Source organism: Cnephaeus nilssonii (assembly GCF_951640355.1).
Source record: "Cnephaeus nilssonii genome assembly, chromosome: 23".
NCBI lineage: Eukaryota > Metazoa > Chordata > Mammalia > Chiroptera > Vespertilionidae > Cnephaeus > Cnephaeus nilssonii.
The window spans coordinates 7,257,170-7,283,651 of NC_137094.1; the positions used below are offsets into that span (position 1 = coordinate 7,257,170).

Consider the following 26,482-nt stretch of genomic DNA (forward strand, 5'->3'; position numbering starts at 1 on the left):
GGACTTTTGCTCTTTCTTTATTTTCTCACAGAGAGATTATTTATGATTATCCATTCAATATTGTTTGAGAGCCTACGTGTACTTCAAATCTCACTTGCCTCACAACATGTAGAGATTTTTATCCTTAGACTAATTCTACTTGACAAATCCACAATAAGGAGAAATTATTTTCCTAGTGGTACTACATTTGTTTCTTATCACCCTAATAACTGAATTTAGCACTTAATTGGTTTAAATAGAGCAACAAATTAAAGCACAGCAGTAAAAACCAAAATGAAGTTTGAGTGATTTTTAGCTTTAATCCCAATGTTCTCCGGTGGTTATAGCTGTAATTTGCCATCATAGATGGCTTTTCAGCTAAGCTGTAGAGAAGTAGCAGTGATACTACTTTTTATAAAGTTACTCTTAATTCTGATATTTGCAATTTGTCCTAGAGAAACTGCAGTTTCAGAGAAAATAAAATAATACTAGAAAACAACCTTTAAAACTTGTAAGAAGACCAGGAGCGTAGGTATGATGAATGCTTAGGTATTGTTGGAGGATCGTGTTAGGTCACATACTGTTTCTTCTCAGTGTCGGTTACTTTAATATACAGGTATTGTATTCTAGAAGGAAGGACAAAAACTTTCTTAGTGTGAAATTTAAGCTAATTGGGGGAAAAGCTTTTAATTTTAGTAATATTTATTTGGAAAGGATAATTTCAACTAGGATTTACATCTATATAGTTACTTTATTAGATGCTGGCCTGCTCCCCATATGTAGCTAGGAGTTAAGCTCTGTTTGTTTGCTGTAACTAAAAATGTCAAAGGTTAACATTCCCTCTAAGTGCTCTTGTTTTTCTCTCCCCTGTTGTCTTTTGCATTTCCCTAGAGACTCCTTCTTAAATAGTCTGAGTGTGTGTTTGTTTTCCCATTTGTAATCCCTTATTATGTATATACTAGGGGCCTGGTGGACGAATTCGTGCACAGGTGGGGTCCCTCGGCCTGGCCAGCGATTGAGGCCAATTGGGGCCATCTCGCCCAGTCCCAATTGGGGCCAATGGGGGATGGCCGGTTGGGGAGGGACCTTGGGAGGGCTCCAGGGTGTGCCTGGCCCATCTCGCCCAGTCTTGATCAGCCAGACCCCAGCAGCAAGCTAACCTACCAGTCGAAGCATGTGCCCCCTGGTGGTCAGTGTGCATCATAGTTGACTGGTCAAGTGGTCAACCGAATGGTCGACCGATAGGTCGGACACTTAGCATATTAGGCTTTTATATAGAGAGATATAAATTCCTGTTGGTTTGGGGGAAGGGGAAGCATTCTGTAAAATTCTGTGAATTTTATTTTCAGTCTTTTAATGGGGCTGTGACCTTCTTAGGTACATCCCACCTGTGAAGGAGTGGGCATTTCCATCCCCCTATGTCTGTTAGAGTCTGGTGAAACTCAAATAGGTTGAGGTCGGATAAGATAGTTTTCCTTGAGGGCATGTCATCGGTAAGAACAGAATGCTCTGGATGTATTTCCACCTCGTTATTTTTCCCCTCCCCCTCCTTGAGCAGGAGAAGATTCTGCCATCTTCACCGGGAGATCCTTGTTGGAGGTAAAACTAGTAACTAGTGACAAAGTGATGCCCCTCCAGGCTGTGCCCCTGGGTGTTTTCATCTCTAGGTCACACTCAAGTCTGCAGCAGTTAGTCACGTGCCTTTAGGTTTCCCCGCTAATTGCTGCCTGGAGTTCTGGTTCCTGCTTCCAGCAGGCTGCGATTCTCTGTATTTGCCTGTCTTTCCAGCTTTTAGTTGGCAGTTGGTCTTATGACCTCAATTCTCTGATGAAAATAAGATGAGATTTTGATTTTCAGTTTGGTCAGCGTTTTTCTTATGAGGATGGGTGCAGTGACTTCCAAGCTCTTTTATACATTGGACTAGACACGGAAGTCACATCTCCTCCCTGTTCTGGATACTTCTTTTGCTTTTAGTATATCACGGTTCACTTGGTAACCCTGTGATAAGTGGTTATTGAGTTCCGATTTAGTGGTTCTCAGCCCATTTCTTTCAGTGAGTGTATGGTATTTGTGTCCTTTCAGTAAAAGTTTCACAGGCTTGTAGTTTATCTTTAAGGTGCTTCCATCTGCAAACAGCTCACTAAGCTCTGGAGGGGGGGGTGGGGGTGAGGAGGAAGAACTTTAAAGAGACTTAAAGACAATTTTAAAAAATCAGTTTGTCATTTGAATTCCTTTCTGTAACTTTCTCCTTTCAGAGTTCATTCATGAATTCCAGGTTTAGAATCCATGTTTGAAGTTAGGATAATTTTATTCAGGAACATGCCGTATTGTGTCCCTTTTCTCTAAATCTTTGGACTCCTTATGCAATTTATGTTGTAGTTTTCAGTATTAAAAGAAGAAAATGCTATAGGGTAGTTTATTTTAACAACATATGCAAAACATTATAAAACTACTAGGAGACCAGTGTGCGAAATTGCACAGCCTCGCCCACCTGCCCGCTGCCCCACCGTGTTCACAGCCCCGCTCACCTGTGCACGCAGCCTCCTCTTGACCAGTCTTTGGTCGTTCCACCTTGAAGGCGTCACAACCAAGGGGTTTTTATAATAGAGATAATTCACATGATTTCCATATAAGAATTTTAAATTATAAAAAAAAAATTCATACATTCAAGAAAGTCAGCTGACCTAAATTCTTTCAAAAGTAGAATGTGTGAGTTTGGTAGGAAAGAATGTCTTAAAATTATGGCTGCTTCCCTCTTTAGGGAGTGCTGCCAAATTTGCATTTTATAATAACAATAAAATATCATTTAATCCACTTTTGCTATGATATTTCCCTATTTTTACTAATCTACTAATATAGAGTATCTAGTTTAAAAATCTTTGTGTTTGTTGCTTATTCTGGTATTTTCTTATATTTATTAACTTTGAACAATGCCTCTCAGTCTCGTAGTGTGGATAAGCAGCATGCTGTCATCAATTACGATGCCCCTGCGGATGAACATCTGGTCAAAGATCTGGGCAGCCTAAATGGGGTAAGTGATGAGTTTATTTTTGGTCTTATTTAGTTATCAGTTTAAGGTGGTAAGAAGATAAATCAGATTCCATTTCCTATTTGTATTGTATTTCCTTTAGTTTGCATTTTACTTTTATTTTTTGTTTTTTAAAATATATTTTTATTGATTCCAGAGAGGGAGAGAGAGAAACATCAATACTGAAAGAGAATCACTGATCGGTTGCCTCCTGCACGCCCCCTACTGGGAAGTGAGCCTACAACCCAGGCATGTGCCCTGACCTAGAATCGAACCATGACCTCCTGGTTCATAGGTTGAAGCTCAACCACTGAGCCATACTGGCTGGATACATTTTACTTTGAAATGCTTACTAGGTAGCACTTTGGGGACTATACGATAGAATATAAAACTAGCCCATATTCCCAATAAATGGTATAAAAGCAGTAAATGCAAGGATTCAGAACGTTGTTGGTTATTATCTGTCATTTTTAAGAAAGTCTTCTTTGGGGAGATGAGATGAAAGCTTGACCTCACTGAATGGCTTGAATTTATCTGTGGGAAACAATCGAAAGCCGTGGCAGTAAGGATGCAGAAAGCTTTCTTGGGAGACAGAGAAGTATGGGTTAACTTCAGAAAAGAAAGGTGGAAGTGTGGTTTGGTGCTAGATGGTGGTGGACCTAGGACCTTCTATACCAGAGCAAAGAGAAATGAAACATCTCCATTTACCTGAACGAATATTATCTAAACACCAGTGTTCATTGTGGCTTTGATTCCTACTTTGAAGATATTTTTGTGTTAGTGCAGTGAATTTTTTTCCTCAATCTTCATTTGATCTTTTTACATGGGCAGAATAGAAATAGCCACAGAATAAAAAAAAAAAGCTGAAGTATTGAATAGTTTATCCTGTTTTTTTCCTCCATTTTCTTATGGGCTCTGCTAACATAAGCAATATAATATTGTTCATATCTGTGCTGTTGAATATCTTAAAATGAATGCAACAGAAAGTAAATGTATCCCAACTGCTTCTTACTGCTACTGCTTTTCAAAGCATACATAAAACTTACATGCAAAAACATATGCAGAAAATTGGCAAATATGGTAAAACATGTTTTTTTGTACTGAATTGGCCTGCTATGGAAGGACTTTGATGTTTATTCTTTGAGATAATTTTTTTAAAGTATATTTTTATTGATTTCAGAGATGAAAGGAGAGGGGAGAGAGAGATAGATGATGAGAGAGAACCATTGATCGGCTGCCTCCTTCAAGTCCCCTACTGGGGATCAAGCCTGCAAGCCGGCCATGTGCCCTTGACCAGAATCGAACCCGGGACCTTCACTCCACAGGCCAATACTGTGTCCACTGAACCAAACCAGCTAGGGCTGAGATAATTTTTTTTGTCAGCATGTCTTCCTGTTGGTTTTACTCAAGCCTTTTTTTGTTTTTCGTGGCACATAGGGCTAAGTCTACATTCTTCAGGTTTGAACTGAAATATCTCATATTTGGCATCGCCCACATTTCCAGAGTCAGGCTCCATCACACTTTCCCTTGCCATACCTCCAAACAGCAGCTCCAAACTATACTGTCTCCTCCAAATAATTGGTTAGAGTTTCTTCAGCCTAGTACTTCTCCCATCTGCCTTGTCATTTATAAAATTCGTACTTGTTTTTAAAAATAACACTCATTCCGGCTGGTGTGGTCTCAGTGGTTGAGCTGCTACAGTTCAATTCCCCGTCAGGGCACATGCCCAGGTGTGGGCTCCATCCCCAATAGGGGGCATGCAGGAGGCAGCTGATCAATAATTCTCTCTCATCATTGATGTTTCTATCTCTCTCTCCCTTTCCCTTCCTCTCTGAAATAAATACAAATATATATATTTTTTTAAAAAAGCAAACCCCACATTCCACTTTTTCATGAAGGAATCAAAGACACAAGGTACGTAGGAATATTAACTGGCTGATGTTAACATGTTGAATGGATTAAAGTAGGAAGAGATGCGCAGACGAGGGAGAAGCTGTTTTAACATGAGGCATAGAAGGAAGCAAGCGGTTTTGCTGTCTAGCTCCTGGTTGCAGCATTCCTGTCTCCCTTGCCTGCACCTGTAAACCTTGTTTGAATCTCTCTTTGGGGTGCTTGATTCTGCGCCTCATGTTCAGTCTGCTGTTGCACTCTCGCTGTGCCGCACTCTGAGATCCTGAACATTCGTGTGTCCTTTGCTTTTATAAATATCCCGCAGTGCCCAGCTCAGGGTTCTGTCCAGTGCATGAACCCACTAAGTCTTCTTTTAATGGAATTGAATTGATTTTCTACATGAAGGACTTTTAAGACTTGAATCTAGTTCTGTATGTAGACTATTTTTATAATGTTACATTCTGTTTATAAGTCTAGAAAGTTTCATATTGACCACAGTGCTGTTCATAGGTGTCTTTACATTATTACCTAGGAAATTAATAAGTGTGAATTACATCAAAGTGAAATTGATGAGACTATGACCAAATATAAAAATTATTTGCTGTTGATTATAAAATCAGGTGAAATTTTAACTTCTAAGTTTGTCTAGGCTGATCTTTCTTATCATTTGATCACAGTGGAAAATTTTATGAAATACAGTAACATGCCCCCCTGCTGGCCTGCTTACCCCCAACTGCCCCCCCCCCAGCCGGAATGAGTGTTACTTTTAAAAAACAAGTATGAATATTAGTATATAATATATACATATATATACTAATAAAAGGGTAATATGCTAATTAGACCAGTGTCTGCATGTCGAACTTGAAATCAGGACCTGGATTTGAATCTCAGCCTGTAATTTTACCAGTGGTCTAACCTGGGACAAACCACTTAATCTGTCTGAACTTCAGTTTCCTCATATCTATTCATATCAGTTCCCAAAGTTGTATGGAAATGGAATGAGTTAAAAGTTTATGAATTTGAAGACTCAATGCAAAATTTAGTTATCTTGTTCCAGTTTTAAACCAGTGAAACAGGAATTCATTCCCTCTCTTTAGTATTGAAAGGATGAAATGTGGCACTGTATGTGGGCATGTGCCTGTTCCAGAACGTCAGAGCATCCCACGAATGATAAAGGTACTGTCACCCTAGTGACAGCGAGGAAATATGCCAGCACTGCCTTTGATAGCCAAAGTCTGTGAACTGCCAGCTGTCACCCATTTTATTCATAAGAGAATGTGTGGACTACTGTTCAGCCTACTTACTCTTTCTTTTTTATAACTTTTTTCTTTTTGGTTCTCTGAGTGATTTTTTTCTACCCTGTCTTCTGGTTCACTGATCCGATCCTCGGCTTCCCCTAATCTGTGTATTCCTTCCAATGTGTTCTTTCTTAGTGCTATGTCATTCTTTATGTCTGACTGCTCTTTTTTCATAGTTACTGTATCTTTTCTCATGCTGTTCAGCATCTTACCATCATTACCCTGAACTCTGTTTCAGATAAATTTCTTATCTACATTTCACTTATCTCTTCTTCTAGAGAATTCTCTTGTTCTTTCATTTGAGGGTTGTTGTTTTGTTTTGTTTTTTGTCTCCTCATTTTGACTGCCTGTTTGGTTTTGTGACTATGTATTCCAGCCTACTTACTCTTAATATTCATACAGTTCTGGAAATGAGAGCATCAGGTTATAAAAGTAGTCATTTCAGAAGTAAGGGGATACATGTAGTAGTTATGAGTCCAGCTTGAAACCATACAAATGATGTAACCTTATACAGGTTACCTAATTCTTCTATTCCTCAATTTTTTAAAATAGAAATAGTAAACTAGCAGTGTTCTCAGGTTGTTGTGAAGCGCTAAATAAGTTAATAATTTTAACCACTTTTAATAGCTGGCATTCATAAGTGTTAGTTGTTGTTATGGTAAGAAAAAAAGTTAAATTAAGCACCCTGTAGTCTACATACTATTCTAAAATACACTGTTGTATTTTTTTAAAAGCATTTACCACCTAACTCAAGCTTTAAATCACTCTACCTGTGACCACTCTCACTCCTTCTCTCTTTAATTTTACACTAAGCCCAGCCAGCATGGCTCAGTGGTTGAGTGTTGACCTATGACCCAGGAGGTCACAGTTCGATTCCTGGTCAGGGCACATACCTGGGTTGTGGGCTCAATCCCCAGTGGGAGGCGTGCAGGAGACAGCCGATCAATGATTCTCTCTCATCATTGATGTTTCTCTCTCTCTCTCTCCCTCTCCTTTCCTCTCTGAAATCAATAAAAACATATTTAAAAAGGTTTTTTTTACCCTAAAATGCACTCCCAAGAAACCTGTATGTGTACTTGATGTTATGCTCTGTCTGGGGAGGCAGAACCGGCTCTGTAGCTGATGTACTGAGCCATTTCCCTGCCCCTGAAGCTCCTGGCCATGAGAACCCTGGTTTGCCTTTAGCCTTCCTGCCCCTCCCGCCCCTGGAGCATCATGCCTCTGAGAGCACCAGACCCTCTGGTACCACTGCATCCATTCCATCCCCGCCATTGATACTAGGCTGCCCCCAACCCCAGCTCCCTGTGTTCCAGCGCCTGCTGCCACCCCCTCCACCCTGGAGTTCCTGCCGGCCTCAGATCAGGGTGCTGTGCGATGTGGAAGATACAGAGGAGTGGTCGGGGAAGAAGAGGAGACGTGTCCCTGGAAGTGTGGTTACAGTGGCTGTGCTCCTGGCCACTGAGTTAGAGATCCAGGAGCATTAATATAATGCATGGTGCCTGGCTGGTGGTTGAGCATCAGCCTATCAACCAAGAGGTCACTGGTTCAATTCCTGGTCAGGGCACATGCCTGGGCTGCGGGCTCATTCCCCAGTGGGGGCATGTAGGAGACAACTGATCAATGATTCTCATCATTGATATTTCTATTTCTCTATCCATCTCCCTTCCTCCCTCTCTAAAATCAATTAAATTTTTTTAAATTTAATATATAAAATACATGGTGGTTATAAGATTTTATACTCTCAATTATGTAATTTAGTTGCATGAAGATTAAATAGGTATTTATCTAGTTCGGTTTGCTTCTGTGAGGTTCGTGGTTTGCATGGGGAGTTTGGGAGCTGCCCTGGCTTGGGTGCCCAGCTTCCTTGATGTGGAGAGAACCTGAGCTGTATAGTTCAGACCTGAATTCGAAGCCCACAGCCCCACTTCTGAACTCGGAGCTCTCCATTGTTGCTTCACTCTCTATGCCTCATTGTCCTCCTCTGTCCTGCCTCCAGGTAGAGGTGTGATCAAATGACGGATAACAAAGCCTCTCTTTCCTCCATGCTTATTGATGAACATGCTTTATAATTGCTTTAATGAAATGATTTCTTGCATGTGTTGCTCTTTGAAATTGTCTCTCCTCCTCTTATAGTTTTAGTTCTTCAGGAGACTATTTCCCCCCAGGTGTTTCCACTTCATTTTGTAAGCTGGAATTTTGTGTCTGGCTCATATGTCCTAAGCATCTCTAGATCTTAGGGAATATTTCTGTCATAAATGCCAGCATGATAGAATTATGTTTGTTGATCTCTGAAAGGACCCAGTCCGTGTGTTAAACACACAATAGGTACTTAATATCTAAGAGAGTTGAGCAGCCTTAAGCTTTACAATGGATCTTATAGCCCGGCCGGCATGGCTCAATGGTTGCGCGTCAAGCTGTGAACTAGGAGGTCACAGTTCAAATCCCGGTCAGGCAAATCCCGGTCAGGTCATGTGCCCTGGTTGTGGGCTATATCCCCATTGTGGGGCCTGTAGGAGACAGCCGATCAGTGATTCTCTCTCATCATTGTTGTTTCTGTTTTTCTCTTCCTCTCTGAAATCAATAAAAATATTTATAAAATGGATCTTATAGGTCATCTTAGGCATTTTAAGTAAATATGGTGGTGTTGTGTTTTTTTTAAAATGTATTTTATTGATTTTTTACAGAGAGGAAGGGAGAGGGATAGAGAGTTAGAAACATCTAAGAGAGAGAAACATTGATCAGCTGCCTCCTGCATACTCCCTACTGGGGATGTGCCCACAACCAAGGTACATGCCCTTGACAGGAATCGAACCTGGGACCCTTGAGTCCGCAGGCCGACGCTCTATCCACTGAGCCAAACCAGTTAGGGCAAATATGGTGTTTTAAGTTCAGACATTTTAAAAATAAAATTGGCTTAAAACTGTGGCATTCCACTTACACAGTGCATCTGATTGTTTATCTCCTGCACACTACACATCCATGAATTAACCTTTTCTTTTATTCTTCTCTTTTCCTATCATTTTTCTCAGCTTTTTGTTTTGCAGTTATATATAGAATACTTTGAATTATATATAGAATATTCATGTTAAAAGTTTTGAAACACTCTAAAATATTCATTTTGGGAATGAACCTGAAATTAGAGTGTTAAATGCCTGATGCCTTTGATTTTTCTTTGTATTCATTTTCTTTTTGTGAAGTATGTTGGAAGCATATGATTTAGGATTACTCATAAACCAACCACACTTAGGTGTGCTCTCGAGTTGTAGCAGAATTCACTTCTTTTTTTAATTTGTCTTTATGGTTGAAAGTATTACAGATGTCCCCTTTTTTTCCCCATTAATCCCCCTCCACCCCACTCCTGACCCTTTCCTGCCTTCACCACCCTATTATCTGTGTCCATGGGCCATGTATATATGCATGTCAGTTCCCATGTTTTTCTGTCCCCACCCCTGCCTTCCCTCTGAGATTCATCAGTCCGTTCCATGCTTCTGTGTCTCTAGATCTATGTTCATTAGTTTATTTTGTTCATTAGGTTCCACATATGAGTGAGGTCATGTGATACTTACCTTTCTCTGCCTGGCTTGTTTCGCTTAGCATGATACTCCAGGTCCCCCCATTCTGTGGCAAAGGGTAAGGAAAGATTGCAACATGTATTTTGACTGGATTTTTTTCTTTTCTTTGATGCTCGTGATATAACCTTTATATAGAGACCTTCCTTGAGTATTTGTCCACTTAAAAATAAATCAAATAAGTGTTGGAACAGAAGCATCAGAAAGGAGAGAATCCAGTCAAAAATTTTTTAAAAATACGTAATAGTTTAGGTTAGGATTTTGTTGAAAAATATTGCATGATTCTTATTGAATGGCTAACTGGATGAAAAATACTCTATATATTTTTTTGTCCTTGAAACACTCTTGTCTCTTCTTGTGTTAGAGAGAGTCTTACATTAAAGAAAATTCATCTGGGATTATCTTCATATGAAGACTCATGGTCTGATAGTTTGCTTACATTATTATCAGTTTTATCATTGTTATTATAGTCTAAAGTACTGTTGACTATCTCTTTTCATTTGTCTTATAATTGTGAAATATTTTCCTGTTTTCTCCTGTATGGACATTAAATGAAAAATTCTGAATTCTCAGTTGATAGCTAAAAAAAAAAAAAGGACAAAGATACTGTCCAGATGTCTTTTATTTATTTTTTTTGAAAGATGTTGCAATATTTTGAGCAACCCAGTAAGAAAACTGAGGGTTGGTGCAGTAAATCATGATTTATTTCGTGATTGCATCATCCTGCTATCCCTTTCACTACAGCGCCTCTCGCCATATGTGGCTGTTGAGAACTTAAAATGTGAAGAGTCTAAAGTACACACACAAACAAGATTGTAAAATATCTTATGAATTTTTATATTCATTATTTGTTGAAATGGTACTATTTTGGACATATGGATCAAATTAAAAGGCCTGGGAGGAGTGAGTGTGGGGTGGAAGGGATCAATGGGGGAAAAATGAGGGGGCATCTGTTGTAATAATTTCAACAATACATTTTTAAAAAGAACAGAAAAGAAATATTAATTTTACCTCTTTCTTTTTACCTCATTAATGTGCCTGCTAGAAAATTTAACAGTATATCTGTGGCTTGCAATCTATTTCTGTTGGATAGTGTTTATGTTAGGTAATTCCATTATTCTATATTCTTGTTTTGGTCATTTTCTGCATAGTTAGAAAAATTGATGTGTGATGGTGAAGTAATTACAGGCTAGTGAAATAGTAGAATGTTTTACGAAACAGGAAAAATAAGATCACTAAGATCTCATATGTATATTAAATTCATAAAAGGGTCCAAAGGACTCATCGCAACTGTAAAACAGAATGAGTTTTATTTCGTTTTCTTAGAAAGTAAATTTTCTTCTTGTTCTTTCAAAAAATTCTAAGAATAAAAGTAATGAAATAGCAATCCTAGGAAATAATTAGAATTGTCAAAAAAAAACTAAAACCGAGTCCAGTACATTCTGATGACGTGGAGAGTTAAGGGCCCTTTATAACTTGCCGGCTTCAGGTTAAAAGCTCTTCTTGGCTGTGTTAGGTGTTAGATTTGTCTGGGCAGCCTGGTGGGCGTAGGCTGCGACCTGCTTCTCTCTGTGTTACTAGTCATGAGATGAAGGGCTTAGTATGGAGTATTTTACCAGCGTATGAGATGCATGACACATGTTATGACACACAAACTGTATGAGCCACCATATGTTATGTATGAGTTTTGAGTATTTGTCTGAAATGTAATAATTAATGCTTCATATGTAAACCTAACATTTCGTCTTTTTCCTTGTAGACTTTTGTGAATGATGTAAGGATTCCAGAACAGACTTATATCACCTTGAAACTTGAAGATAAGCTGAGATTTGGATATGATATCCTTATCTGATTTTGTGCATTTATTAAATTCATTCAAAAATCTCTACTCTGGTGTACATTAACATTTCTTTAGACATAAAAGTTCTCAGTACAGGCATGCTAGAAGTCTCTGTGCCTTCACATACTGAAATACATGTTTAAAAATTTTATATATATGTATATATTGTTGCTATGCCTGCTCCTAAAAATAATTCTGGAAAATTTGATGGACCCCTCTATTTTTAACATTGGTCTCCCTGCAGTGCTATTACATATGTAGCTTGGATATCAAAGAATGTAACTGGGGAGAGGACAGGGGAATGTTTAATATTAGCCCAGCCTGGAGACTTTTTTTTCTTTTTTTTTTGGTTGGATGATAATGGCACAGATCAACCTCCGGGAGGAATGTACAAATTTAACCCTGCCTTGCCTTTCATTCCAACTTTTACTCCATTTTATTTATTTCATCTCTTTGCCTAGTTAATTCAAAATTGTTAATATACTGTGTCTTCTAAGACCCACACTCCCTGATTAGATACATTATGCACTTAGTGTGTATTTTATTTTACTTTTTTATTTTTTATTTTTTAAATATTTGTATTGATTTCAGAGAGAAAGGGAAGAGGGATAGAGAGATAGAAACATCAATGATGACAGAGAATCATTGATCAGCTGCCTCCTACACGCCCCACACTGGGGATCGAGCCCGTAACCCAGGCATGTTCCCTGAGCGGAATTGAACCGTGACCTCCTGGTTCATAGGTCGACGCTCATCCACTGAGCCACACTGGCTGGGCCACTTAGTATGTATTTTAAAATCTTTTGTTTAAAAATAGGATTCTAAGAACTGAACAGGGACATGACTCCTACTGCCTACGCTAGGGCAAAGAATCACCAGTAAAGAAAAAGGATATGATTGGTTGAAGAAGAAGAACATGTCCATCTATTCAAAGCAATAAGCTTTGTAAAAAGGACTTATTGATATTCCACATTGTGCTGAATATTTTTCTTGAGTGTTAATTTTTTCAATTACTACCTTTACCTGGAATTTGATATTGAGAATATATTCAACATATTAGCTACTTGGATGGATTTTTATCACTAGCAGAGAAAATGTAGTCTCGGATAAGTAGAATTGATACTTAGATAAATTAAATGCACTAACACTTTAAAATTGTTCTTAGAGCATAAGTAATTATTATTTTATATTTAACTTAAACTTGATGAAAAACTAGTTTTGTAGCACATCACATAACCTTTACACTTGTAGAGCCTAAGGAACATGTGAAAAGTGAAACCATTCAACATTAACACTTTTGAGTTGTATATTTTAAATCCTTTTTAAAATATGTATCCCATAAAATGATTAAGAATTAGCATTAAAACCTTTATTCATGGGTCATTTTCCACCAGCGTAATAAGTTTAATCAAAAAATAAATGCAAGTGGATATTGTATTTAAGTACCTCCTGAACCATTTGGCACCAGCTATTTCAAAACATGAGAAAATAGGAAATATGGGTGGTGACCATGACTTGTCTATACTTGGAACAGTTTGTTTGGCAGTGTAGATGATGACTGCTAAAATAATTTAGAGGGGATAAACATAATTAAAAATTCACTCTTTTTCCAGAGACGTGAAGATTTTTCCTGATTAATGTGGTTAATATCCATAAAAAAATAAGAACACACTTTTCAAATTTTAATTTATTTTAACTTTTTAAAATATATATATATATATTTATTGATTTCAGAGAGGGAGAGAGAGGTAGAAGCATCAATGATGAGAAAGAGTCATTGATCAGCTGCCTCTTGCTCTCAATCCCCACAGGCATGTACCCTTGACTGAAATTGAACCCAGGACCCTTCAGTCTGCAGGCTGATGCTCTATCCACTTAGCAGTTGGGGCAACTTTTCAAATTTTTAAAATGAAAGGTACTTTCAAAGCTCAAAAGAACTAAATTTAAGAAATTCAGATGAGCTATTTGATAAAAGAATGAAGCCTAGAAGAAAAGTTAAAATCGGTTGTTTTTTTAACACTTTTCCTATAGAACAGGGTCTACTGCAAGTTGGACAAGGTATTCATCTGCTAAAGTAAAATGCATGTTTTTCCAAAATTATAGACAAAATTAATAGATTAAAATTTTTCCCTTGAATGGTTTTCTGACATAACTTTTTTTCATTTTTTTTTTTTTGTTTATTTTTTAAAATATGTTTTTAGTGATTTTAGAGAGAGAGAAAGGCAGAAGGATAGAGAGATAGAAACACTGATCGGCTGCCTCCTGTGTGCCCCCCTACTGGGGATCAAGCCCACAACCCAGACATGTGCCCTGACCAGGAATTGAACCAGTGACCTCTTGGTTCATGGGTTGATGCTCAACCACTGAGCAACACTGGCCAGGCTGCCATAACTAAAACCCCTTGGGTATCTGTTAGGATCTTAGTACACTGTGGACCCTAATGTAGCATAATTATATATTTCATTATCAGATATCAAATAGGGAATTTTCCCAATGAGAAGATTCAAAAGAAAAAATTTTTGGCTAACTTTAAGGAGAATTTTTAAAAATAGCCTTATATGTGTATTTTTAAATCACAAAAATATATAAATTTAGAAAAAAAGTACTTTATTCCCATTCTTTTCATTGTTTAAAATAACTGTATTCAAATATTCTCACTCATCAGTGTCTTCAACACCATGTGAGTGACATATCTTAGTAAGATAGCACAGTTTTTAAGAGAATATTAATACCCATCTCAGTTGTTTGAGAATACACTTTCTGAAACACTGGAAATCTTGTCTCAAGTAACAAAATCTCATTATGTGATATTTGGGAAATTTTTAAAAATTTCCTCCATTTCTTATGTGATTGGTATTTCCCCAGTGAAATAACTTAATGACTTAATTTTTAAAATACTTTTTGAAAGATGTGCTCACAATGATATCTGCCCCCTGGTGTTTTAAGGCCAGGCCCCTAGGAGTAACTGATAGGATTGAAAATTTTGCTCTTTCTGGTCTTAATTACCATTAAGTTAAAGGATGGTGTCAGAGGTCACATTACTAGTATGTAGATGAGTTCTCATGATGCCACTTTTAGGTAAACATTTCCTGAGTAAATTGAACATAGGAATGATTAGAATTACAATCATATGTAAGGAAATAGGGAATTAGCCTATAAATATTATGATTTTTATAAACAAGAATTAAAGTTTTTCTAAGTTAATTTTTAAAAATTCAGATATAATTGATATATGACTCTATATTGTTTATTTTGCAACTTACTCTCATCTTAAGTAATTGTACCTTAGTTTGTCATTTTTCTTAAGCAGCAAAAACAGTCACTTAGGTCTCTACCACAAGAAAGGTGGTAGCTTTGGAGATAAAATCTGGGGTGAGGGCAGCCTCAGAATCTCATAGTCATACCAGAGTTCTCAGGAAACTCATGAACTAAACAAGAGGATTCCCGAGTTCTTTGGTAGGTCGACACACAGGAATCTTTTTGGTAGGTGAAGTCCAAGACTGGCTCAGTTTTCCCTGACCCAAGAAAGAGTTTCAGTCTAAAGGTGATACTCCAGGCTAGCCTCAGGGAATAGCCTTCGAGCCACGCCCTCCCCCCCGCCCCTCCCCCCCCAGGTGCTACCTGGAAGCACCAGAGAACCCTCACAGCTGGCTGAAATCATTGGTGTTTTCCATTGAAAAAAATAGACATGACCCTGGCCTGTGTGGCTCAGTTGGTTGAGCGTCATCAGATGCACCGAAAGGATTGCCTGTTCAATTCCCTGTCAGGGCACATACCCAGGTTGTGGGTTCAGTCCCCGGCTGGGGTACGTACAGGAGGCAACCAGTCGATGTTCCACTCTCACATCTATGTATTTCTCTCCCTCTCCCTTTCTCTCTAAAATCAATAAAAATAAAAAATAGAAATAGCTTTCCATTTGTAAAAGATGTTCTGTTTTCCATTGTAAATGTAAGGATGCTCTGAATCTTCAGCTGTTAATGAGTTTCTTGGGAGTAAGGCAAAATTACTTGACTTTTATTTTTCATTAAATGTACTTAGTTATGAAATACACACTTGCATATGTACCAGCAAATATGTACCAGCAAATATGTACCAGCATGTGTTCATAACAAAAAGGGAAATCTTAATGTTTCACAGCTACAGGGAGCAGTGCAAAGTGATAGGGGAGCCCCAGCCTGGGATCAGGTGAGGAGAGTATTGTCTTTGGGGTCTGCCCCTCCAATCCTCAAGTTCATTCACTATGGAATAGGAAGCCGGGTAATGGAAATGAAGGGTAGATTCCCCAAAGCTCTTTACCACTCTAAAAAATTCTGAGTTTTTATTATTTGAATGAGTAGAAATATAGGTTAAATACCCTTACAAATGTACTGCTCCTAATGCATGGGAAGCCTTTATTTTCCCCAAGTAGTCGTGATTATAGCTTCCTCCCCGTGAAGTCATGGGTGCTGTGAATTGGTATCGCACATGGTATAAAAGTCCTTTCATTCCAGGATTAAGTAATGGTGGGAAACGTGACCTCCACTGTGTAGTGGGAGATCTTTTTAATATACAAGAGGCATTGTTCTTTGGGGCATAATAATGAAAGCATTCATTCCATGCAGCACTTGGTTCTGATCTGTATAGAATCCGTTGTTGGATCATGTAACCTGACCCTCATGGCAATTCGTGGGGCTCAGAGATGGCTGTGGTTGCTGTAAGGACCCTAATTATAGCACTTGTTTTACATTCTCATATGAACTGTATTTTTATCAGTGCTGAGAGTCTGAGTCATCGAATTCCTTCAGGATTTACTCGGGGTAATCACTGATGAGTTACTTCCTTTTACATGTTTGTGATTAGCTGTCAATACGATTTGATCCGGGTGCTCTTTCTTCTTTTCAGTCCCGTTGGTAGAACTGAAAATGTCTTTTGTGCTCAGATTCATTACCCAGTTATTTTCTTAGAGGCCATTGTTGCCTAAGTGTAGAATTACTTGCTAGATATCAAGATTTTCTTTGGTATTTAAAATGGAAAAATGTTATATTTGTGAGCACAGTTTAACATTTAAGTCTTAGGGGGATGTACTAATTTTGCTAGAATTCCCTGCATCAAATAGGACAATTTTGAAATTGTATTCTTCCTTAGCCCTGTTCACATACAAATCTTTTCACTGTAGTACGAGGAGAAATGAGGGTCCCTGAAGAAGCTCTAAAGGTAAAAAGCTTTTCCTTATTTCTTTCGTAAACCTACTGTTTACTAGAGTTGGTTTCACTCATGCATGTTTCACTGCGATGTTTTCTAGCACGAGAAGTTTACCATTCAGTTCCAATTGTCCCAAAAATCTTCAGAACCAGAGTCATCCAAATCTGCTTGTGCCAAAAGCGTGGATTCGAAGGTGGCAGATCCTCCACCGGAAGTTCAGCACAAAGCCACCGAGGCCCTGAAGGCCGAGGAGAAGGCCCTGGGTATGCTCCCCTCGTTGAAGACACCATGTTTATACTTGATTGCGAAGTGGCAGGCTTTGTTCTCAAAATCTTGTCCATGTCCAGATAGTAATAATCTACAGTATATACTGTATATAAAAGGCTAATGTGCTAATTGTTCCTTCGACTGGTCGACCAATCGCTAGATGCACACTGACCACCGGGGCAGATGCTCTGACTGGTAGGTTAGCTTGCTGCTGGGGTCTGGCCCATCAGGACTGGGCCAGATGGGCTGGACACTCCCTGGAGCCCTCCCGCGGTCCCTCCCCAGCCCTGATTGTGCACTGGCGGGGTCTCTTGGCCTGGCCTGGCCTGCGCCCTCTCACAATCCAGGACCCCTTGGGGGATGTCGGAGAGCCAGTTTCAGCCCAATCCCCGCAGGCCAGGCCGAGGGACCCCATCAGTGCATGAATCCGTGCACTGGGCCTCTAGTAATAATAATAATAATAATAACAATTCACAGTGGATTTTAATGCAGTCAGTGCTTTCACTGCAAAGCATTATAAACCATATTCTATGGCAGTTGTATGTAGGTGTGTTTCATATGTTTAAATATGTAAGGGAATGAAATGTAATTCACCTTACAGTATTTTTATTAATTCACATGTGTTTGCTTTTTCTTCTGAATTATAATAACTGAAATGAATTAATAGGAAATACCCACTGATGCTGCATCATCACAATGATCATATTTATTATGTTCCAGAAACTGTAAAAAATGCTTTAGATAAATAATCCCTTTCATACAAAAGCAATTTTTTAAATGGAGAGGCATTGCCAAATTTGTTCAAATGTAAATCTGTTAGTCCTATTAATAGCAAGTTTAAAATTAATATGCAATGCCCTCTGGCTTTAAAAAAAATTTTAGTCACTCATACAAAAATTTACTTTAATCCTATCTAATAAAGAGGTAATATGCAAATTGACCATCACTCCAACACACAAGATGGCCGCCCCCATGTGGACACAGATGGCCACCACAAGATGGCCAGCAGGGGAGGACAGTTGGGGGCGACCAGGCTGGCAGAGGAGGGCAGTTGGGGGTGACCAGGCCTGCAGGGGAGGACAGTTGGGGGGGACCCAGGCTGCAGGGGAGGGCAGTTGGGGGAGACCAGGCTGGCAGAGGAGGGCAGTTGGGGGCAACCAGGCCTGCAGTGGAAGACAGTTGGTGGGGGACCCAGGCCTGCAGGGGAGGGCAGTTGAGGGGGACCAGGCCTGCAGGGAAGGACAGTTGGGGGAGCCCAGGCCTGCAGGGGAGGAGAGTTGGGGGGGAACCCAGGCCTACAGGGGAGGGTAGTTGGTGGGGGACCAGGCCTGCAGGGGAGGGCAGTTGGGGGCGACCAGGCCAGCAGGGGAGAGCAGTTAGGGGTGACCAGGCCGGCAGGGGAGGGCAGTTAGGGGTGACCAGGACATCAGGGGAGGGCAGTTAGGGGCAATCGGGCTGGCAGGGGAGCAGTTAGATGTCGATCAGGCTATCAGGGGAGTGGTTAAGGGATGATCAGGCTGGCAGTCTGAAGCAGTTAGGGTCAATCAGGCAGGCAGGCAGGCGAGTGGTTGGGAGCCAGCAGTCCTGGATTGTGAGAAGGATGTCTGACTATCTGTTTAGACCCGATCCCTAATCAGACAGTTGAGGGGTCCCAGATTGGAGAGGGTGAAGGCTGGGCTGAGGGACACACACACACACACACACACACACACACACCCGTGCATGAATTTCGTGCACCGGGCCTCTAGTCTTTTATATTTAGACTTAAGGAGTCATTTCTGTTGACCAAATAACTGATTATGGTTGAGTAGAAAGTTATTGGGCTCAGCAGTTTGCATTATTTAGATACTAACGAGTGCAAAATACAATTTCTTTAGTCCTGTCCAACATTCAACAAGGTCTTACACAAATACTAAGTTGTTATTTAACTTACGTACTTTTCAGCTGCCTAGACTATACTTTGTTTTTCATTTCTCAAATCAACCAGGCAATTCTAATGTCTGCAAAGCATTATTTCTTTCTATTTCATATGCTTTAGACAGATTTTCCTACCTCTTTCCAGATACTTCTGCCATGCCCCGTGGTACTCCATTATATGGGCAGCCTTCATGGTGGGGCGAAGATGAGGTGGATGAAAAAAGAGCTTTCAAGTCAAATGGCAAACCAGAAGAAAAAAATCATGAAACTGGAACCTCAGGTAAAAAAATCTCAGATTATGAGATTTGGGGATATTATTATCGGGTAACAAACCTGTCTACCGTAAAAAGTGATGTCTACTACTCTGTAATTTGATTTTTTAAAAAGTTGATGAATATTTTAATGACATTAACATTGTAATGTTAATTCATTCTGAATGATTCTCACATAAATTATTAATTCCATTATCTTTATTAATCATTTAAAAATATGATAATGGGGCGTGCAGTTTTTTTATGAGATTTTTAAAACTTGGGAAAACATAATAATGTAGTTGGACAGTTTATTTCAAAATACAACTAATTTTCATTAGGTTCACAAGCATATAATTATACTAGAGGCCAGGTGCACAAAATTCGTGCATGGGTATGATACCTAGGCCTGGCCAGCAATCAGGGCCAATCAGGGCCTTCCTTCATTCCACACCGCCTCCTGGTGGTCAGCGTACGTCATAGCGAGCAATCAAACTCCTGGTCGAACTCCTGAGGGGACACTTTGCATATTAGCCTTTTGTATATATAGGTTTTTAAATGAACAATTTCTCTGATGTTTAGAAATATGACATGAAATTAAAACCTTTCAAGCCTCAGTTTATCCAGTTTATTGGGATATGGTAGCAACAAGATTAGCTTAGCTCAGCAGCCAGAATGAAGACATAGTTGTGGGTCAGAATCTCAAGGTAGTTGTCAGGAAATATATTCTTCCTGTTGCTGGAGGGGTGTAGAAATGAACTAAGCGCCCATCAGCCGGAAAATCAAGATTTTCAGGAACTAGTGGTGTGAGTTGTCCATAACCTATGGCCTGGAGTTAGTGGTAACGCAGATAAGGATCCAGGCCTGCAGGAACTAAATGCGGGCACCAGGAGCAGCACGGGAACCAGCTCTGAGTCAAGGGCAGATACCATCAGAGCACTTGTCAGTTTCCTACCTGTGACCCAGGTCCTGCAAGAGAAATAGGACATTTTTGTGTAGCTGGAGAATAAGGACACTGGTTCTTTAAATGTGCTCTGATTTTTCCAGGACACGTGTCTCTGAAAGCTGCCTTTATCAACTTGTTTTGATTTTGCCCCCAGTTGAAGTTAGAACTTTGCGGATCAGTTCGCCTCACAGCTTCCTTGCCTGAGACCAACACAGGTTTCTTGATGCCCAAGCTCAGAAACTTGGTGTGTTGTTAGCATACCCTCACATGCAAGTAACAGACATGCTTCCTGAGACTAAACAGGAAAGGTATTCAATGGCTTAAATAACTAAGTCTCACCCAGTCAGCGTGGCTCAGTGGTTGAGTGTCAACCTATGAACCAGGAGGTCACGGTTCGATTCCTGGTCAGGGCACATGCCCGGGTTGCAAGCTCAGTAACCAGCGTGGGGCATGCTGGAGGCAGCTGATCAATGATTCTCATCATTGATGTTTCTATCTCTCTCTCTCTCCCTCTCACTTCCTCTCTGGGATCAATAACAATATATTTTTTAAAGTATCTGAGTCTCTTCAGGATTGGTTAGGGCAGCATCTCAACAGTGTCATCCACTGGCTGTTTCTGTCCATCTCTCAGCCCTTCTACCCACAGTGGCTGCATACCGGGCAGTTCCCCCGCACACGCAGGCTGCCTGCCAGCAGCAATCCAGGGTGTGTGCTATCGGATCACAGCCAGCAGGAAGTAGCAAAGATTGCTTCCAGGGGACCCCCGCAGTTGCAAGAGGAATTCTCCCCAACATTTTCAGCATATCTCTCATCTCATCGGCCTCTGTCAGGTTCACGAGTAGGTCACCCCCTTGTTTCTGAACCAACCCCTGGCAAGGGTTAAGAGACTGTCCTTCAGCCAGCCTTGCCCACCCTGACGCTGTGTGGGGTTAGTTTTGCTCGAAGGCACATGAGCTGTGTCGGGGAAGAGGAGATTCCCGGGAATGTTGGAGTTCTCTGAGGAGGAGGTACAGGAAGTGGATATTGGAAGGCGGTCAAGAATGTCTACTTCATCTGAAATCTTCATATCTTCTCTTCTCACTGTTGCCTTTTCTTTTTTATTCACTAAGTCATAATTGAACTTCCTACTTCCAGTTTCAACCCTCCTGCAGTCCATTTTGCATAAAAAAATCTCAGTTCTTTATTTTCATTAAAAAATAAAAACTACAGTGGCTGTCGTTTGCCTGCCAAATAGATTTTATGTCCAAGTTCTAATTATGTCCCACTTTCCTTAAGAGCCTTATGTCCCACAACCAGTTGTTTTTAGACTGTCTACCAGTGGCTTCCCACATAAATTGTACTGTAATGCCTGCCTGCTTTAGCCCCACAGATATATACACACATACATCAGGTGACAAAGTATTCTAAGTGTAGTTGTATATATGTATTGCTGATATATAACACTGTTTCATTCAGTGTTTTGTATTTATGCCTTCTCATCTAAACTTAAGTTCCTTATTTCAAGGATCACGTTATTACCACGGTGTACTGGAGCCACCTCATAGAGAGAAGAGGGGAAAAGGTACTGATTATGGAGGTTAATTTAAAAGAAAACACAGCAGATTGCAACTATTGCCAAATTCTGAAAATAATTGTGAGGGTGATTTTATCTTGCCATTCAAAATCTATTCCTCCCCCTCACACAAAATGACTTTTGAAATCTGAAATCTATAACTTGTAGAATACAGTGAAGTGTATGTGTAATTTCTCTCCTGGAGACAGAATCATGGCTTATAAATAATAGCTAACACTTCAGTGATTCTTACTTAACCAGACACTCTTGTTAGTACACTGCATATGTTTATCATTTAATTCTCAGCAATACCTGGAGACTGTTACTGTAATTTTCCCCATTTTATAGATAAGGAAACTGAGGTGCAGCCATGTGAATTTCCTTACCAAGGTCACCCAGCTAGCAAATAGTGTAGTGGGGATTTTAACCCAGGCAGCTCGACTCCTGAGTCCACATTCTTTTTTTTTTAAAGGTTTATTTTATTTATTTGTTTGATAATCCTCACCAGAGGATATTTTTTCTTTCTTTTTTTTTTAAGGTTTATTTTATTTATTTGTTTGATAATCCTCACTAGAGGATATTTTTTCTTTCTTTCTTTTTTAATATATTTTTATTGATTTCAGAGAGGAAGGGAGAAGGAAAGAGAGATAGAAACATCAATGATGAGAGAGAACCATTGATCAGCTGCCTCCTGCACGCTCCCTACTGGGGATCAAGCCTACAACCGGAATCGAACCTGGGACCCTTCAGTCCACAGGGTGACGCTCTATCCACTGAGCCAAACCAGCTAGGGCCCGAGTCCACCTTTTAACCATAAGCAGTTAACATTTCAGCAACCATTACACATACACACACTCCAAAAATATATATGTGAGTTCAGAGATTTGGAAAAACACTCCAAAAATAAATTGGCATGAAAAATTGGCCCCTCAGACCTCAGCTTAATAAAATAAATTGCAAACCGTGAGGTATCTCCCAGTAATTTTATCTATGTGAACCAAACTAAATTCTTAAATGATTATCAGCTTGTGTGACCTCTCTGCCAGATGACAAAAGCTGTCTTGTAATCTTGGGATTATTTTTGAGGAGGAAGGAATTAAGTGATTTACATCTTGTGATAAATAGCTTAAAGCATGCAGTCAGGATCCAGCTGATTAAGAGCCTTATGAGAGTCTCACTTGCTTTCTTTTTTAAAATATATTTTTATTGATTTTAGAGAGGAAGGGGGAGAGAGAGAGAAACATCAGTGATGAGAGCGAATCATTGATCAGCTGTCTCCTGCACACCCCACACTGGGGATTGAGTTCCCAACACAGGCATGTGCCCTTGACTAGGAATTGGACCGTGACCTCCTGGTTCATAGGTTGATACTCAACCACTGAGTCATGCAAGCTGGGCTCACTTGTTTTCTTATATGAGTATAAAGATATTGTTTCAGATTTATCATTTATAGTCTTTTTAAATATAGCATGAGGAAAGCAAAGTATTTACTGGCCTGAAATAATTTATGATGCCAGCATAGATTGTAGAATCAATTTGAAAACATACACTAAATGTTATTTCATGTCATCATTTTGAAATTAAGTTGTTTTTGTTTAAAAAATCTTTGAAATCATGAAACACAAATGCTTATTCATTTAATTATTTCTTCTCTAAGCATACTTGTTTGGTAAAACAAAAAGACATTTGCTTCTTGATTATCAAATTTTAGAAGTAAAATCTTAGTACTTAATCATGACAGGTGAACATTCCAGAAAGAATAGAGTATCTGTCTACTACCTGGTTATTTTTGATGTTCCTCTCTGAGGGTCCCCTTGTTTCCAGAATCTCTACAGACTTACCACGTAGCCTAAACACTCTAGAAGCCAATCTGTACATCAGAGCAATCAAGTTCTCCTGAAATTGTGTGAATATTTTGAGTCCTATTAGAGAAAAATCAGTCCTCATTTTAGCTACAGGTATGCTCGTCTCTGGATTTTAGAGAGAGAAGGGGTCAGGGAGTGGGGGAGAGAGAGAAACATCAATCTGCTGCCTCTAGCACACCCCCTACTGAGGATCGAGCCCAAAACCTGGGCATGTGCCCTGACTGGGAATTGAACCTGGGACCTTGCAGTGCATGGGACTGTGCTCAACCAACTGAGCCACACTGGTCAGGGCAAGGTATGCTCTTCTACCTGCTCCCTTCGTTTACACATTTATTTAGGTTACAGTGAAAGGCCTTTAAGCATTGCATACATTTTGAGAAGGTGTGCACAACTGTGAGGAGTAGATTTCTGTCTCTTTTATATTGATTTTTAATCTCATCAAACTAAATTTAAACACTTGCAGGTTGTAACTCCTTTCAAGCAAAAGTGGTTTGTTATACCAAGTACTTGAATATACTAGGGAGAAGAAGCCTTCACATTAGAGTCCGTGTAATCTTGAGTTAGTGTAATATTTTATTTAATTTAGTACAGAAGAATAAAGGGAACTTCTTTTCCTGGATTCTGTGTATTACAGGATCCCCTGGAAGGTCACTCAGTCATAAAATATTTTAAGGAAGTTAGGGTATTATCACCAATTGCTCTGATTTAGGTAAACAAAATTCTAACATAGTTATTAAAAAATTTTAAGTATCTAGAATTTAGATTAACAACAGTATCAGTGTAAATAAAATATTAGTATAAAGTGTTAGTATATTTCGTATATTATTTGGTGTATTTTAGTATAAACAAAATAGGTTTGGAAGAGAAATGGATTAAGAGCCTTATGTTCCAGAATTCATAATTCATAATTCCAGAGTATGTTCTTTCAGTTTCCTAAGAGAGGAAAGCTGTTTATATCTCTGTTTTAACTTGGAAAAGCCCTAATTTTCCTAGTAGGCCTACACTTCCCAAATATAGTGGGCCCACACTTGATCTGTTTTTCTTATCTTCAGAGAAAGGAATTCTTCCCCATAATGAATTTTCCAGATGACTGAACTTTTACAACTGACAATTTTTTCACAAAGTTGAATGATTTCCTGTATTTCTATGAAATGAATTACCCATATCACTGCCTTTCCAAGCAGAGGAGGTGGAATGTAATTAAAATGTTTGCTTTATGACTCGGAATCATTATGAATATTAAGTGAGGGATATTGAGTAGAGAACATGGAACTGTGATACATTACAGCCATGTCCTTGGGAGACTTTGAAGGGCTGTGTGTACGCCTTGTACACGGAATGGTTTGGGCTTGTGTCTCTGAGCCATGTCTCCCCTTGACCGTTTGTCTTCTCTCTACAACTTGACTCTTACTTCCTAGTAAAACTTCTGACCTAAGCCTCACTGGGCTCTCAAGAGGGACTTCCTTGTTGGTGAAGGCCGCAGATATGAGAGAATAGGCGTCATGTCTGTCTTGGGTTTCTTAGAGTTAGGTTTTTGGTTTTAGTTGGTCGTTTTCCTCATTCTTAACCATGTTGGAGATTTGGGGCAGGACAAGAGAGAAACGTTTATTTGTGTGCCTACTTGTGCCAGGCTTTGTTCTGAGTAACTTACGTGATCTCACTCAATACTATCTCACTAAATGTTCACAGCAGTCTTATGGATAGATAGTACTATTTCCTCGTTTGGGAGGAAAATGAGAACTGAAGGCTGATAGAGACAGGATCTAATCCGATTTGAAGTCTTATCCCTGCTCTTTACTAAACCAGGCCGCCTGGTTATAACCATCGGATCCTAACATGCTGCCTCCCTACTCTAAAGTGCTACTCGATGGTGTTAGACAACTGACTTCTGGGTAGAGTCGATGTTAACTTGTACCAGTCTCAGGTCCCTAGTCCTTGGAGTAAAGGCGATTTTGCAGTAGGACTAAGGGAACAATAACCTTAAAAGCAGTCGTGTGCACTTGTTGGTCTCTGCTGTTAGAATGTGAAGATATGTTGAAAGTGTGTTAGTAGGAACTGGGAACTTTTCATTCCCAAGGGAGGAAAATATTGCTTTGAGTGCTGAGTGGCAAGTGGATGTAAATCATATATCCCTGGACCAGCTCTTGGTGGTTTTTACATCACAATTCAGCCACATCGTTTTATAGAAAACTACCACCTTTTGTCCCTAGTGTTACTGTTATCTGAAGGATGAGCAAAGCAGAACAAAGGAATGATTAGGTATCTCTGTTGGGAGCATGGTTTATAAACCAGTTGTACTATATGGAATTGGTCAAGTACAGTACATTGTACATAATAAATCAATCAATGCATAAAAAAATAAAAAATAACATTAATAAGTTTATTAATATATGTCGAGTGGTTAATGCATTATACTGTCACAGGAATTTTAAGTGATAGGTCTTTAGAGTAAATATTCAAATCCAAGTGGACATTTTGTTATTAAGAAAAAGATATATTAACTTTTTAATAAAGAAAAATTAAAAAAAATTTAAATGTGACTTTAAATTATTAAGTCTTGTATAACCTTTCAAATAGCATGTAAAATATTTGCTTTGATAATGTATAGTTGTTCTTGATATAATTTTTTCCATTTTCAGTGGTGAATAAACTAAGTAGACTGAAAAGGGTCATTTTTACATTGAGATTGTTTTGGTTGGATATTGTTTCTCTTCTGCATAGATTTTTTTATTTTATTTTATTTTTGCTTTCTTTTGTTAGAAAAGCTAATTAGCTTGATGTCTTCTATACACTACCCCATGCTTTTGGTTACAGAAATGTTGCCGTCCCAATCTTCTATACCCTAAAAGCAAACAGTGTTATGATTGTTTCATATTCAGAATATGCCAAGAAGTCAATT

General features: G+C 39.2%; 1 protein-coding gene across 9 annotated transcripts in view; it reads left to right on the top strand.

Moving 5' to 3' along the window:
* The window catches only part of CEP170 (centrosomal protein 170), a 103,338-nt gene that overhangs the window by 22,758 nt on the left and 54,098 nt on the right, over nucleotides 1-26,482 (top strand). For all 9 annotated transcript variants that reach the window (XM_079763599.1, XM_079763596.1, XM_079763598.1 and 6 more), the window contains exons 3-7: nucleotides 2,921-3,010; nucleotides 11,524-11,602; nucleotides 16,739-16,797; nucleotides 16,886-17,048; nucleotides 19,115-19,249. In XM_079763599.1, coding sequence (XP_079619725.1) covers nucleotides 2,921-3,010; nucleotides 11,524-11,602; nucleotides 16,739-16,797; nucleotides 16,886-17,048; nucleotides 19,115-19,249 — 526 coding nt within the window. The remainder of the gene's footprint in view (nucleotides 1-2,920; nucleotides 3,011-11,523; nucleotides 11,603-16,738; nucleotides 16,798-16,885; nucleotides 17,049-19,114; nucleotides 19,250-26,482) is intronic.